Source organism: Miniopterus natalensis, chromosome 2 (assembly GCF_054644295.1).
Source record: "Miniopterus natalensis isolate mMinNat1 chromosome 2, mMinNat1.hap1, whole genome shotgun sequence".
Taxonomy (NCBI): domain Eukaryota; kingdom Metazoa; phylum Chordata; class Mammalia; order Chiroptera; family Miniopteridae; genus Miniopterus; species Miniopterus natalensis.
The window spans coordinates 140,929,743-140,944,572 of record NC_142082.1 but is presented as its reverse complement, the minus strand read 5'-3'; the positions used below and the strand labels follow the sequence as shown (position 1 = coordinate 140,944,572).

The 14,830-nt window shown below is 56.9% G+C and overlaps 1 protein-coding gene across 1 annotated transcript; it reads left to right on the top strand.

Moving 5' to 3' along the window:
* Positions 1-5,040: 5,040 nt before the first annotated feature.
* TAMALIN (trafficking regulator and scaffold protein tamalin) lies at positions 5,041-11,909 on the top strand. The gene is given in 9 exon segments (XM_016201044.2): positions 5,041-5,283; positions 7,333-7,382; positions 8,952-9,006; positions 9,112-9,214; positions 10,376-10,469; positions 10,573-10,639; positions 10,846-10,912; positions 11,363-11,703; positions 11,705-11,909. Coding segments are annotated over 9 exon segments (1,176 nt in total). The 3' UTR covers positions 11,861-11,909.
* Positions 11,910-14,830: the final 2,921 nt, after the last annotated feature.

Below are 14,830 nucleotides of genomic sequence, written 5' to 3'. Positions count from 1 at the left end.
AAAGCAAGGGAGTCAGGGTTGCAATGAGGGAGTCTGTTGGAATTGTCATGTGCTGAGAATTCAAGACTTCATCCTGGGGGCCACCACTGCCATCACTTCCCCTGTGACTGGTACCCCAGAAGGTGCTAATCTAGTTGTAATTTTTCCTCTTAAGTCTAGACTTGGTCTCCAAATTTTTCTCAACAGCATATATGGAGTTGTCCCATAAAACATCTTTGTCATTCCTGATGTAGGGAATAGGTTATTTAAAGCAAGGTTTTAAGCAAGGGAGTGATGTGATCCTATATGTATTTGGGGACAGTCACAGCAGTGGTGGTAGCAGGACCAGCTGGAGGAAAGGGGGAGACTGTTGGTAGAGTGCACAGGTTTGAGGTGTGAACAAATGCAAACAGTGAAGGAAAGAGGCAAGCTGGCCAGTGTAAGCACGAGAATCTTTTTATTTAAATTAAAAACTTTATTGTTGAAAATATTACAGATGTCCCCTTTTTACCCCCATTGATTCCCTCCACCCCATATCCATCCCACCCCCAGGCCTTCCCCATACCAATGTCTGTGTAAACAGGAGAATCTTAGCCTGGTGCACAATGCTCTCCCCCAGGAGAGGGAACCAGGGATGAACCACCAGAGCAGCTGTGTTTTCCAAAAGGGTGGAGATCTGGGGAATCTGGGTCCCTAAGAGCTGCTTTCTGTCCTAGCTGTACCTGTTCTGAAATGAAGCAGGGTAAAATAATACATACCCTCTGTCGTAGGGGCGGTGCTGTAAGGAAAGCTGCAGAGGTAACCCTCCCTTCCTTCTGCTGTCTAACTGGTTCAAGCTGGAGACACCTTGCCACCCCCAATGCAAGATGGTCCCTGGCCTCTGGGTGGGGCTAGACTGAGGCCACACATATTCAACACAAAGAAACTGCCATATCTGGAGTCTCAGAATCAAGTCTGGGCTGTGATGGACCCCCTGCTGCTGGGCTCCCCTGGCCACAATACCACACACAGACACTATTCCATGGAAACTGTTGAGCAATAGGAGTCATTCAGAAAAACAACCACTCCCTGCCCCATCAGCTGCCCACCGGCTGTCCATGCCTCCCTCAGTGTCATGCAACTGAGGGCCCAGCCCTCATTCCTGACCAGAGAGCCAGCTGAGTCCCAGGCCCTCTCCCTCCCACCTCCCCTGATTAGGGGCAGTGGCAACACCCAGAAAGGAGCCCCAGTGGCAGGCTGGTCCTCCCAGTTCTGGGATGAAATGACTATTAGAACTCTGCCATCGAGCGAGACTCCACAGGGGCCTGAGCTTCTGGAGTTCCTGCCTCCAGTGCCCCAACTTCCCTAGAGTTTGAGCAGGTCGCTGGGGGCAAGATCCAGCTCTCCCTGTTCCCTGCATGGGGACTGTTGACTGTTGAGTATCTGGGCAAAGGCTTGTGCCAAAGAGAAGGGGGTTTTATCTTGGCCTTGTCCATCAGCTAAGCCCCTGCTGTCTGTTCCCCCAGCACAAGCCAAGCCCTATCTTGAGAGCTGGGAGTCAGGGCAGCTGGGGCAAAAGGAAATAAAACTTGGGGAGCTCATTCTGAAAGGCAGGGACTTGCTCTTGGGAATAAACTTCAGATTGAGTGCAAATGTCTGAGGAGCCAGAGTAATGGGGCTTTTGCTAGGACGCTTCCTGGAGAGGAGAAAGGGGGAAGATGTGTCCTGGTATGAGGTTGCTGGCAGCGTGCAGCGTGCTCCCTCTAAGCTTTAAGGAACAGCAGAAGATAGGATGGGGAGAACAGATGCTAGACAAGAGACCTGGGCTTAGGAGGAAGTTGTGAAGGGTTGGAAAAGGTAAAGCTTTAGGGGCCTCGTGTACTGTCTGGCGTGCAGAAGTTACAGCAAGGAGGTTAAGCTGTCTGCCCTCCTGATGGATTTCACCTGCAGCAGGACAGCGCCGGTTGAGATCAAAACACAACTTTCTCACTGTGAGAAGTATTAGATTCCAAACTCAGTGCCTAAAGTGGAGCTTGGCATCTCAAGGGAACATAGACCCTCCGGGGTGGGAGAGGAGTTGTGGGGGATCCACAAAACCAGCTGGGACTCCAGGTGGAGTCCTGGCACCAGCCCTTCAGACTGATTTAAAGATTTTCCACCAAGAGACTCATGACCACCAGAGGGCATCACCACCCCATGGTGTGGTATCTTGGGCTCCTTCCCTGGAGAAACTGGAGAGATGGGGAGGAGGAAATGGGCACAGGTCTCTGAGCTCTCCGGGGAGCTACCAGCAGCTGAATTAAACAGCCTCTGGGGTCAAGAGACCTGGGATCTAGTTAAATGAGGGCTTAAACAACAAGGTATCCCTTCCAGACCATAAGGCCCGTTCCAGCTCTGAAATTCCAGGGTTTGGGGAAATCATGCAGTGAGCCTGAAACTGTATCTCTCTGGCCCACCTTTACTCTGGGGTTCTCTAGGGCTCTGCCTGGCAGGAGGAGGAAACTTCTGTGACCTTCTCTGCTGGTGGTCTCTAACTTGGAGGCAGGGAGGCAGACTGACCTGCATACTGAAGGGAAGTCTCTGCCCCCACCTCAGCCAGAAGGAGAAAGGTCTCAACAAGGCTGTCCCACACAGGTGCTGTGATACCCATGGCGTCCACTTCTCCAGGTTTCAGGCAGGGAGGTGTTGGTTAGGTAGCCCTCTGGGATAGGTAGGGTGGTGGTCCTTCCCAGAAGAGCTTGTACGAGATGCCCTTTTGTGGGTCCCTTCAGGGAGAAGCCCAGGAGTGCAGAGACTAGAAACCATTGCCTCTCCTGCCTTTGCTCGCCTCCCCACCCCCACCCCACCCCCAGCACAGATGCCGTCTGTCAGGAGCAGGCAGCAGACGGTCCAGGGGTCCATCTGTGCTAATGCTTCACAATAGAGTCCCATGTTTCCCCACCGACACCCCCTCAGCCCTTCAGCTGATGGCCACTTGGTGGTGCCAAGGGGAGAAGTGGGAGGAGGGAGAGGAAGGCACTAAGGGAGTTAGCTCTTGGCTCCTGGCAGTCCTCAATCCACACCTGCCCCCCACCGAACAGGCATCCTGCCATCTGGACTTGTATAATCACTGAGGGGTGGAGAAGCACCCCCTCTCACCCACACCTCCTGCAAGGTGGGGGCCCCAGGGGCCCGGGGGTGGGGAAGAGACAGTCTCAGAAAGTAAAGGAGACAAGGAAGCAAGGAGACTGAGAGACATGTGAATGAGACAGACAGGAGGCAGCCTGTCCTGGCTGCCCCAGGTGGATGTGGCCACTTGTCCCTCTGCACTTTTCATGCCAGGTGTCTAACACAGCACTTGTACAGGTACCACTCCCTATCAGACCAAGAGCCTCTGTAACCCCAGTGCCTAGCCTGGACCCGGCAGGAAGCAGGGCTTAAATGCAGAGAGAATGAAGAACCGAAGATGACAGCATCACATAGTGTTAGGTTGTAGGCTCTGGAATCAGGCAGTCTGGTTTTGAATCTCAGCCCTGCTACTGAGTAGCCTAGAGCAAGTTACTGAACCTCCCTGGGCCTCAGTTTCCTCATCTGTAAGGGATGAGAATGATACCTGTTTCATAGGGTTGTTACATAAAAGCACATGCAGAACAGTGGGCACAGCACATGGTAAATGTTCAATGAATGTTCGCTATAAAGGCCACCCCAGACTTGGGAGGATGGGAGGAGGAGAAGGGGACAGCCAGGAACAGTCAGGGGCAGTGCATTCCTGGCCTCCGCCTCTGTTTAGTGGCTGACGTGCTTGACACCCTGTGGTGGCTACCTGCACCTCAGACGCCAGGCCTGGCCTTCCACTTCCTCCTCTCTCTTCTTATTCAGACACCACTGACGACAGAGACTTCAGCTGGGCTGTCCCCACCTCTTCCATGGCCTGGGAGCCACGTATCACAGCCTAGGGATAGTCCCTAAGACAGGGTCAGAGAGTGGCTGAGCACACCCCCAACCCTGAGCGCCAGCTCAGCTCAGGCACCCCCCCTTCTGATGAGTCAACTCCATAGTAAGGACCTGTCTGCTGGGAAAGGGGTATCTGAGTCCTGACAGCAAGAGTTGGGGAGAGCCCGGCCGGGCATGGCTCAGCGGTTGAGCATCCACCTACGATCCAGGAGATCCCGGTTTGATTCCCGGTCAGGGCACATGCCGGGGTTGCAGGCTGGATCCTCAGTCGGGGTGTGCAGGAGGCAGCCGATCAATGACTCTCATCATTGATGTTTCTATCTCTCTCTCCCTCTCCTTTCCTCTCCCTGAAATGAATAAAGATATATTTAAAAAAAAAAAAAAAAAAAAGCTGAGGAGAGATTTACCCAGGAGGGACCACTTCCTCCCCGCTGAGGGGACAGGTCAGAATTAAGTGGGCTGTGCTCTGGGCTTCCACCCTTCCCTTTCCCCTGCCTTGGGAGGAGAAAGCCCCTCTCCCCTCTGCTGGGGCAGCTGCGGGAAAGGGAAATCCTGGGTCCTCCCGCTCCCCGGGGCTTCTGCACCCCGCACTCAGCGGCACCCCTCCCCGGGCCCGCGCCCCTGCACGGGCCTGCTGCCTCGTCTCGCCTAAAGTCTCCTGCGGCCTCCAGGTCTCCTAGAACCTTCCCCTGGGTCCACAGACCCTTACTTTCCATCCACCACGAGGGGTTCCACGAGTCGCCAAAGCTACCGGTGCGCAAATTTTCAAACCTCTCACACAGGCCCCTTCACAGAACCCCCCGCCCCCAGGTATGGCGGGGACCCCTGGAACCCGCCTAGGGCTCCGCTTTACCGCTGCACTCCTCCGCGGTTAGGTCTTGTTACCCCCTGGAGCGCTCTGGCCGCGAGACTTTCTCCAGCCTGGAGGGGAGTCGTGCGCCGGGGGCGGGGCGCCGGGCCTCGCTCTCCCCCGGGGGCGGGGCCCGCGGCCCTGGGGGCGAGGCCACCGCGAGGCCGCCTCCCGGGTCCGCCCAGCGGATCCTATAAAGGGAGGCGCCGGCCCCCCGCCCGGCTGGCACCCCGAGCTGCAGCCTGCCCGCTGCGCGGAGCGGAGCGAGGGCGGCCTCCGAGGGGCGCGGGCCCGGCGCTATGACCCTCCGCCGGCTCAGGAAGCTGCAGCACAAGGAGGAGGCGGCGGCCACCCCGGACCCCGCCGCCCGGGCTCCCGACTCAGAAGTCGCTCGGGCCCGAACCCCGGCCTCCGGCCCCCCTGCCGCAGCCGCCAGCCCCGGGCCCCCAGGGGACGAGCTGTATGCGGCGCTGGAGGACTATCACCCCGCCGAGCTGTATCGCGCGCTCGCCGTGTCCGGGGGCACCCTGCCCCGCCGAAAGGTGCGTCCCCCCACTCCTGCAATTCCTGCCGACCCCGCTCTCGGTACCCCTACCCCCACCCCCGGTGTCCCTTCCTCCAGACCTGCTCAAGCCTGCAACATCCCCCACCTGTGCCTGCCGACCCCCAACACCCCCTACTGACCCCCACAACATCCTGCTCGGAGTCCACCCAGCCCTTCACGATGGTCCCCAGCCCGCAACCCCCACGGCCACGTTCAGAACCTGCTGAGTCCCCTCGGCCCTCTCCTCGGAAGGCGCCAGCCTCTGGTCCATGCAGTTCCCCCCTCTACGCCGCCCAATCTCGGGGCTCTCCACTCCGCTCCCCACTCTCCACAGCCCGGCTCGCTCCCCTTCTTCCTGTCGCCCCAGCACCCCCTTTTCCTCACCCATCTGGCCGCAACCCCCGCGCCCCGCCTCCCCGCGCTCAGGTGTCTCGAGACCCCCTAAGACCCGCCGCCCGGGCTCCTCCGGCTGCAGCGGGGAGGCCGCGGCTGGGTCCCGCCGCTCGCCCAGACCGCGGGAGGGTCCGAGCGCCCCGGGTGGAAGGGGAGGGCGGCGGGCGCGCCGGGGCCAGGAGAGCGCTCGCCCCTCGGAGGGGACGCCCGGTGCCTCCGCCCGGGGCTCCCGCCGTGCTCAGTGTCTGGGGGGCGCGAGGTCACGGCTCCCTGGACTGGGCTGGCCCGGACGCGGCGGGAGGGGTGGCGGGGCGCCCGCGGGGCAGGAAGGATGCGGGCCGCGCCCGCCCTCTGTCTCCCCTCCTCCGCGGGTTCTTCCTCTGGCCCGAGGGAAACCCAAGCTCTCAGAAGGGGGGCGCGAGACCCAGGTTAAGGAGAGGGGGCTGGTGGCCTTTCCTCGCTCAGTCCCCCTCCCCCTCCCCTGGCCCTGGCTCCCCCCACACAATGAATGAACAGCTTGTTGAGAATTTGCATTTTATGAAAATAGGGTGGAAAGACAAAGGGGTCTCTCTCTGTCTTTGCTGCCCAGTCCTTCCTCCCTGGCCCATTTGGGAACTGTACCCACCCCTGAGGCCAATCTTTGGTTCTGGAAAAAGAGGGCCCCCTTGACTTCGTAGCCTTGGGGAAGCCTGGGAAGAGGGTTAACAAGGGCACCAGCCAGGAAGGCCGTAGGCTCTTTGGGGCACATGGGAAAAGGCTGGTCTGGGACAGGGCTTCTTCCAAGGACCAATAATTTAGGGCGGAGAGAAACTGCTTTAATTTCTCCAGGGCCTTGAAGAGGCAGGAACCCTCAGCTCTGTCATTCCCCTCAAAAAAGCAAAATGGAAAGAACTCCCAATCTCTCTCCTAAGTATAATGAGACTTAAGGACACATTTGAGAGCTAAGGTTTTTTGTCTCAGAAAGCAACAAATGTATGGCAGTGTTGAGAGATCCAGGTTGAGCTGGGCCCAGCAGCTGGTCCCTGAAACAGCCTGTACTTTAGAGGAGGTCTGCCCTTCTGTCCCCTGCCTTCTCACAGTCAGGCTGGGATTGCTGGCCCTCTAGACCTGGGCCCTTGCTCCCCCAAGTCACTTTCTGTGGCTGAGAGATTAGGAGAGACCTGACTAGCAGGGGGTCTCTGGAGTGCCTTGATAAGCAAGCCCAGGGACCCCCTGCCCCACTTTTGGGATGCCTGTGGGGAGCCCCTGTCTAGGCCTGGCTTGGCTTTCAGGAGTCTAGGAGGCCTGAGTCCTTGCAGACATGCACCCTGGGGGTGGAAACTATTCTATCTAGATTAATGAACCCCCACCCCACCCCCAGCATGGGTTTGGAGGTTCTTGTATCTGGAATCCAGGAGGAGACTCTTGTGTCTCTGCAGTCCCAGTTATAGGGAGAAAGCCCAGGAGAAAGCCATGGGGTAATACTGATAGTGCCACTCAGTAAGTAGTTACACCAGCACCACAGCAGGTGTGCAACTGGCCCCAGACTACAGGGAGTGCTGGGTCCAGGGCTGGAGCCCAGGTGAGGGACCTCTCAGAGTAGGATTCTCAGCATCTGCTCAAGGACAGCCCTTTTCTTACCTGCTTCTTCCTAATTCTCCATCTTCCTGCCCAGGGCTCAGGATTCCGCTGGAAGAATCTCAACCAGAGTCCTGATCAGCAGCGGTAAGTAACCACTACTCCAGCCCCTGCCCTGATCCAAAGGATGAGGTGACTGAGTGGGGGTGGGGGTTAGCATGACAGCATCTCAGCCTAGCCAGGGGAGTCATTCTCCCACTCTTTCAGCATGCCTCCCTCACTTGAAGTAAGGGGCAGGTGGTGTAGGCTGTGGCAGAGAAAGGAGGTGGCAGAGAAAGGAGGTAGGGACTTTTGAGTCATCAGGTGCTTCTCAATCCACCTCCAGTCCCTGCAAATTATCCCTCTCTGGGAGATCTGGACCTAGGAGGTGGAGGAAGTAAGAGAAGTCTTCAGGGTCCTGAGCCCTCCCATCCCCAGCAAACCCAGAGGGCCCAGACCATAGCCAAGCTGTGTCCAGCTGCTTGAGTCTGGCTGCCCTGCTTCCAGAATCTCGGTCCTATCAAGTGGCAACCCTCTTAGGAAGGATCTGAGAAGAGGGCAGTCATAGGTGCTGATCTCAGGCCCCATTCTGCCTTGCCCCATCCTGATTTTGGCCTGGCTTCTTCTAAAATGGACCAGCAGACTACGGCCTGCTGGCCAGATTGGCCTGTTTGGAGCCTGAGCTGAGAGTTGTTTTTATATTTCTAAGGGTTGTTAAAATAAAAACAAAGAACCGTCTATAACAGAGGCTGAATGAGCCCTGAAAAGAAAGCCTAAAATATTTACTATCTGACCCTTTGCAGAAAAAGTTTGCCAACCCTTCCAGAAAACCAGAAAGCACTAGGGTAGACAGAATTTTCAGTCACCCTGCTCCCGGCCCCAATACACGCAGAGGGTTCTAAGTGGGGAGGAGCTCAGGTTGAGGCTGGGAGTTACCACTCAGCATTTGGGGAGTATCTGGGTCAGACTGCGAGCTGGGGACCTGGGTCTCCAGGGCCTTTCTGAGGCTATGAGACGTGAAGGGGCCTTTGGCAGCTGCTTTAACTCTGCCTCTGGCTGGGAGGGAAGGAAGGGGGTGGGGTGGGCAGAGGAAACGCCGGGCTCCCCCAGCAGGCGAGGATCTGGAGCAGCTCCAGACCATTGTGTCCAGTGGGCAGGCCTTCAGTGCGGGAAGGGGCGGCCTTGAGTCTCCCCTCCCCCCAGGCCTCACATCTGGTGGGCTGGCCCCACCGCAGCTGGGAGGAGCAGCTGTGGTCTGGGCTCAGCCTCGTGACCGGCCCCTCGGGGTAGGGCCAGCCCTCTTCCCAAGGCTGTGGATCAGAGGAGGCTCCAGGCTGGGGCTAAATTTGGGGCCTCAGCTACTCAGTAAATGGTTACTCTGGGGCTCATAGGAAGGAGGGACTGGCTGAGAAATTCAGCTAGTCCACCAGCTCTGGGGGCTGGACATTCCCAGTGCCTCCCCCAACCAGAGGCTGGATTGATTCTGTGCGGCTGGATGAAGCTGATCTCAGCTGGACATTCCAGCAACCTGTGATAAGAATGAGTTGTCAGTGGAGACAGTGACCCTGACTGGATGTCCTGGAGCAGACTCCAGCATTAGTGGAAGACCACGCTATGGGACTGCCAAGCTCCTTTTAATTCTGACAGTCTTGATAAGATGGCCCCTGTCTCCTGCAGGAAAGTGCTGACTTTGAAGAAGGAGGAAAACCAGACCTTCGGCTTTGAAATCCAGGTGGGAGAAGCTGGGTACCAAGCAAGTGAGGGGTTGGGAGGCTAGTCTGAGAAATGGATGGACCCTGCACCAACCCAGGACTGAGGGTCCCCTTGTTTGTTGCAGACTTATGGCCTTCACCACCGCGAGGAGCAGCGTGTGGAGATGGTGACTTTTGTCTGCCGGGTTCATGAGTCAAGCCCCGCCCAGCTGGCGGGGCTCACGCCAGGTGGGGCCTGAGCTCAGGACACAGGTCTCTGGGAAGAGGGTCTCACCTTACTCCCAAGCAGAGAGGGCAGTACATCTCTTCTAAAATCAATTCCTCTTCCTTGTGCTGTTTTAGGAAGGCCAAAAACAGGAATGGGTAGATTCCAGGCTTTGGATCCAGGCAAATTTGCCATTTACTGTGTGATCTTGAGCAATCCCATCTATAAACCTGGGCAAGAACATGTCCTCACAATACAGTGTGGTGAGGAGGTTCCCTGGACACAGCCAGGGCCTGGTAAATGCCCAATATTGCTGTCCTGCCTCCTCCTGACAATCTGACAATCCAGCTCTGGCAGGAGTTGGGGAAGGAGCAACATTCCCTTAGATCTGCCTGATATTGTGGATCAGGGCCTATCCTGCCCCTGATCTGGCCCAACTCTGGGGTACCTGTGTTACTTTCTCTAACAAGCAAATGATGCCTCCAGTAGGAGACCCTTGGGATTGACCAAATCTCCCAGGAAGGGGCAGCCTGAAACTGCATAAATTGAAACCTCCTCCCATTCTATTACCATTTTCTTCCCTAAACCCTCACCTTTGTCCACTTACCAGCAACCCCTGGTAGCCAAGTGGTGTATTGCAACTTTGCAAAGTAGTGTCACATCCATTCTCCTTCCTGACCCCAGGTAGGCACAGCAGGGATCCACAACCTTTTTTTACAGGTGGGAAATGAACTCTCAGAGATGGTGGCTTGCCCTGCCTGAGGTCAGGAGGCTCTGCAATAGCACAGGGTATCAGAAGCTCTCATGCCTGGGGCCAGTGTTAGTTCTTAACTTTGTGCTACTCACCCTGCCCCCTTCCTGTCTTGTCTGGGTCTCATGACAGCCTTTGGGCTAGTCCAAAATAACCAACTCTGAGGGCAGCCCAAAGTTGCTGGGAGGGCTCAGCCTTTGGGGACAGAGCTTCCTGAGGGTGGAGGGAGAGTGTGGGTTTAGGAGGGCCCCAGTCCCTAAGCTGTGGTGCTAGGCCTAGACAAGTTCTCCCCAGAACCATGAGGAGTGGGGAGGGGAGAGTTCAGGATTATTGTGTGGGGTTATTACCCCTACCCTTTCTGGCTAAGGCAGAGGGCTGGAATTCTTCCGTCATGCCCCATGGAGCAGATGCTGATGCCCTCTCTTCCTGGCAGGGGACACCATCGCTAGTGTCAACGGCCTGAATGTGGAAGGTATCCGGCATCGAGAGATTGTTGACATCATTAAGGCATCTGGCAACGTTCTCAGGTATGTCCAGGTGCCAGGGTCCCTGTGAGTCCTGAGCTCAGCCTGTCTTGGTGTTTCTGCACCCTGGGGGCTCACTCAGCCTTTGATTGCCCAACCTCCTCAGGCTGGAAACTCTGTACGGAACATCAATTCGGAAGGCGGAGTTGGAGGCTCGTCTGCAGTACCTAAAGGTAAAGCAGCCCAGATAATGTCCAGCTTTCACCATCCTCTTCGCAAGTCCCTGCCTCTGCAGGCCCCACTCTTTTTCAGGGGGTCATTTATCTGTCTGAACCTCCTTTAACCTTAAGGTTTCCTCTGTGTACTCCCTCAGTCTGTGCTTACCTCCTGCTAGTTTCTGGCTGGCTCCTGACAGTGAGGCGGGTGGTGTCTCTTGCAGCAAACCCTGTATGAGAAGTGGGGAGAATACAGGTCCCTAATGGTGCAGGAGCAGCGGCTGGTGCACGGTGAGTACATTGAACTGTGAAGGGCAACTTGTGCCCCTACTGATACCTTTATACCCTCAGCCATGCTTTCCCCTCAGAACAGCGGGTTAGGTCCCCCTCCAAAGTGCAGAAAGGTTTGTTGAGCTACTACTTTGGGTACAATACCGCCCTGGGCTGATGCACACACACTTTTATTCTCAGTAGCCCTCTGAAGGTAAGTAGTAGGTAGTATCTCCATTTTACAGATGGGCACACCAAGGCTCAAATAGCAAGTTTTAAATCTCTTCCGTGGCTCATGTATCATAAGTGGTCCTCCAAGGATCTGAATATATAATTCCCGTTTTACAGACAGGGGAGTGGAGTTCAGGGTTGTGACTTGCGGGGCCACATAGACGGTTAAGAGGAAGCTGCTGAGGTCCCCGAGCTGTGCGGGCCGCTGACGGCCGTCCCTCGTGTCTCCTGCCCTGGCAGGCCTGGTGGTGAAGGACCCCAGCATCTACGACACGTTGGAGTCGGTGCGCTCCTGCCTGTACGGCGCCGGCCTGCTGCCCGGCTCGCTGCCCTTCGGCCCCCTGCTGGCGGCGCCCGGGGCCCCTCGCGGGGGCGCGCGGCGGGCCGGGGGCGACCCCGACGACGCCGTCTACCACACGTGCTTCTTCGAGGGCGCGGAGCCGCCCGCGCCGCCGCCCCCTCCGCCGCCCCCGGCCCGCACGCCCGGCGTGGGCGGGGCTGAGGCCCTGACCTGCGGGCTGCGGGCGGGGCTGAGCCGCAGCGCCAGCGTGCGGTGCGCCGGCCCCGGGGGCGGCGGCGGCGGGGGGCGCGCCGGGCGCGCTCTGGACTGAGGCCCGCGAGCAGGCCCTGTGCGGCGCGGGCCTGCGCAAAGCCAAGTACCGCAGCTTCCGCCGGCGGCTGCTCAAATTCATCCCGGGACTCAACCGCTCCCTGGAGGAGGAGGAGAGCCAGCTGTAGGGGGGGGCGGGCGGGGGAAGGTATTTATTTATTTATTCATTCCAGCGAGTGCAGGAAGGGAAGGGGTGCGGGGGAGGGAGGCTGGCCCCGGCGGAGGGGGGACCCCAGGAACCCAGGGCTGTGGGAGAGGGTCCCTGCGCGCCCAGCTGGCCCGCTAGGTTCCTGGCTTGTCTGCGGCGCGGTGAACCCAGGCCCCAGACCCCTCTACTCCTCCCTAAACCACGGCGGGAGCTGGCTCTGGGGACAACCCCGTGCGCTGGGAGTTGGAAGAGGTTCGGGGGCCAAGATGGGGCTTGCCATCCTACATCTGGTCAGTAGTGCCTTGTGGGGTTTCCAGGAAATCGCCTCCTGATGGGGGGACCCTATCCCACGAAGCCCTCTCCTCAGCTTTACTTGCTCTCGTTGGCCTTGGGGAGAAATGGCCTATGGCCGGTAGTTCCCTGCCTTCCACACACATACAGTTCCAGTTAACGGTGGGCCCCTGAGGGCGCCTAAGGTGCCGGTCCCCCTGGCTCCTGGCCTTCACCCTAAGGGCTTGGCCCCTCCCGGGGGCCTGTAACTAAGCTGGGTCCTGCCAGGCAGGGGTCCTGGGTTCTCTGCCCCTTGGGGGACAGACCTGGGCATGTCCAGGTGGGGTGGGGGGTAGCACAGGCTGTTTCACCATTCTGCATATTGTTGCTTCTGAACCACAAACTGTATAAAATTGACGGGTTTTTTTTGCATCCGTGTTAGTGTGGTGACTGCCTGACGGGGGGGACTGGGCTCAGGCAAGTTCAGACTCTGCCATGCACCCTGCTTCCCAACACGCACGCGTGGGCGCGCACACACACACATACACACGCACAGTATTTTACATCTTATGTACTTGGAGCCTGCAGCCAGGGAAATAGTCTGGGGGATTTTTAACATACATGTCTGGGCCTGAACTGGAGGCCCACGCCCTCTTCAGAACTCAGGCCTCTTGTTTCAGTGCATCATGAGTCTCCCTCCCCAAATACAGTAGGAGGTGACGGCCAAGTCTCATCTAAAGTCCTTAACTATCCTGTGTAAATAACTGCTTGGTACCGTCTCTTCCCAGGGCCGGGGGACTCCTGGAAGACCTTAGCCCTCATCGCGCCAGCTTGTGATAGGTCCAGTCACCGCTCACTCCTCAGTGGTTTCCCAGTATCCCCAGAGTAAGGTTTCCAGCTCGTAGGCTGGGACATCTGACCTCTGCCCGGCTTATTTTCTTGTCCCCCACTCTCAGTCCCTGCTCTGGCCACCTTGTACCTAGTACACTTGAGATCCCCTCCCCTTAAGAGTTCCTCCCATAGCTGCCGACTTCAGCCCCCAACTCTGCCTCCCCAGGGTCTTGCCACCCAGTCTGAAATACAGTCACACCCTTTGCAGTGACAGAGCCCTGTTTTATTTCCATCTTACTACTCATCACATCTGAAACTGTCTGGGCTTTTAGAGGTTTTGTGTTTTACCTGGCCCCCCTCCCCATTAGGATATACCCTCCTTTTGCAGCAGGGCTCAGGGACCTTTTTTTCTCTTGTTCACTGCTTTATTTCTTGCCCAATACTAGTGCGTAGTAGAACCTGAATAAATGCCGCGTGTGCTCAAAGCATCTCCAGGTGATCTAGGGTGACACAGAAAGTAAGTGGCAGAGCTGGACCTAAGACTTGAGACTCATGTGCCAGTGCTCCTCCCTGACAGTAACCAACATACAAGGGGTGGCTCTCTCCTACCCTCTCCCGCTTGTACCACTGCTCTTGCCTCCTGAATGGGCTCCCTGCTTCCTCTCTTATCCTTGGAACATCCCTTCACACAGCAAGTGGTCAGGGTGAGCTTTCCAAAGGGGAAATCAGATCATCACCCTTCTCTGCTTCAAACTCATATGGCTTCCCCTGGAATAAAAGAAGATCAAACTGTTTTCCATGGCTTACCCTAAACATGGTGTCCCTCTGGGCAGACAAATTACAGAAAGGCATCCCTTCCTCTGGGCTGACAGCAGCACAATTTCCTGTTGGGAGCTGCTGTGCCGTGTCCAACCTCTGCAACGACACTGGGACTCCTTGCATGAGGACCTCCAGGACCTGGTCCCTGCCTCTTTCTTCAAGCTCAAATTGTTTTTCCTTCCATGTCACTTATATCTAAGCCACACTATTCTTTCTAGTCCTATTGCTCAAATTTGCCAAGCTCTTTCCTGCCTCTGGCCTTTGTCCATGCTGTTCCCTCTGCCTGGAATACTCTTCTTTCCAAGGCTGATTCCTCCATCCTCAGGTCTCAGCTTAAACATCACCTCCTCAGAGAGGTTTCCCTGATCAGAAGTAGTTCTCTGCCCCATTATTCTTTATCTTGAGCCCTCCATTTTATCCTTTATAGCATTTACTTCCAACTGGTAATTTTTTAAAAGAACATGTTTCTATTGATTTTGGAGAGAGAGGGAGAGAGGGAGAGAGAGAGGGAGAAACATGGATTGACTGCCTCCGATGCACAGACCCTGACTGGGAATTGAACCATCGACCCTTTGGTGCACAGGACGACTCTCAACCTCCTAAGCCACACCAACCAGAGCTACCAATTGGTAATTTTACTGACTTCTTTTGCATCTGCCTTTTGCCTTCCTAAAGCAGGAAACTGCCTTGTTTACCTTATACTTCCATGGCCTAACAGCCTGGCACACAGTAGGTGATCAATAAACAGGAATGCCTCCTCAGCCCTGTATAGAGGTGACCACTGCCTCTCCACCTCTCAGCCCTGGGGATGGGGTGAGGAGCCCCTCCCCTGCTCCATCTGTGGGCCCCTCTCATGCAATCCCTTGAGGGCTGGGTGTCAGCTCCACACAAGGCACCTGCACCTGGCTGCCCTACCCTCCCTGGTCCAGGGGAGGGAGGACATTTGATTAAGGAAATGGAGCTTCCCCAAGCTCCATGTTTGAACAGCTGCTCTGCTGTGATGACAACCAGAGGCTCCCAGGGGCTCAGG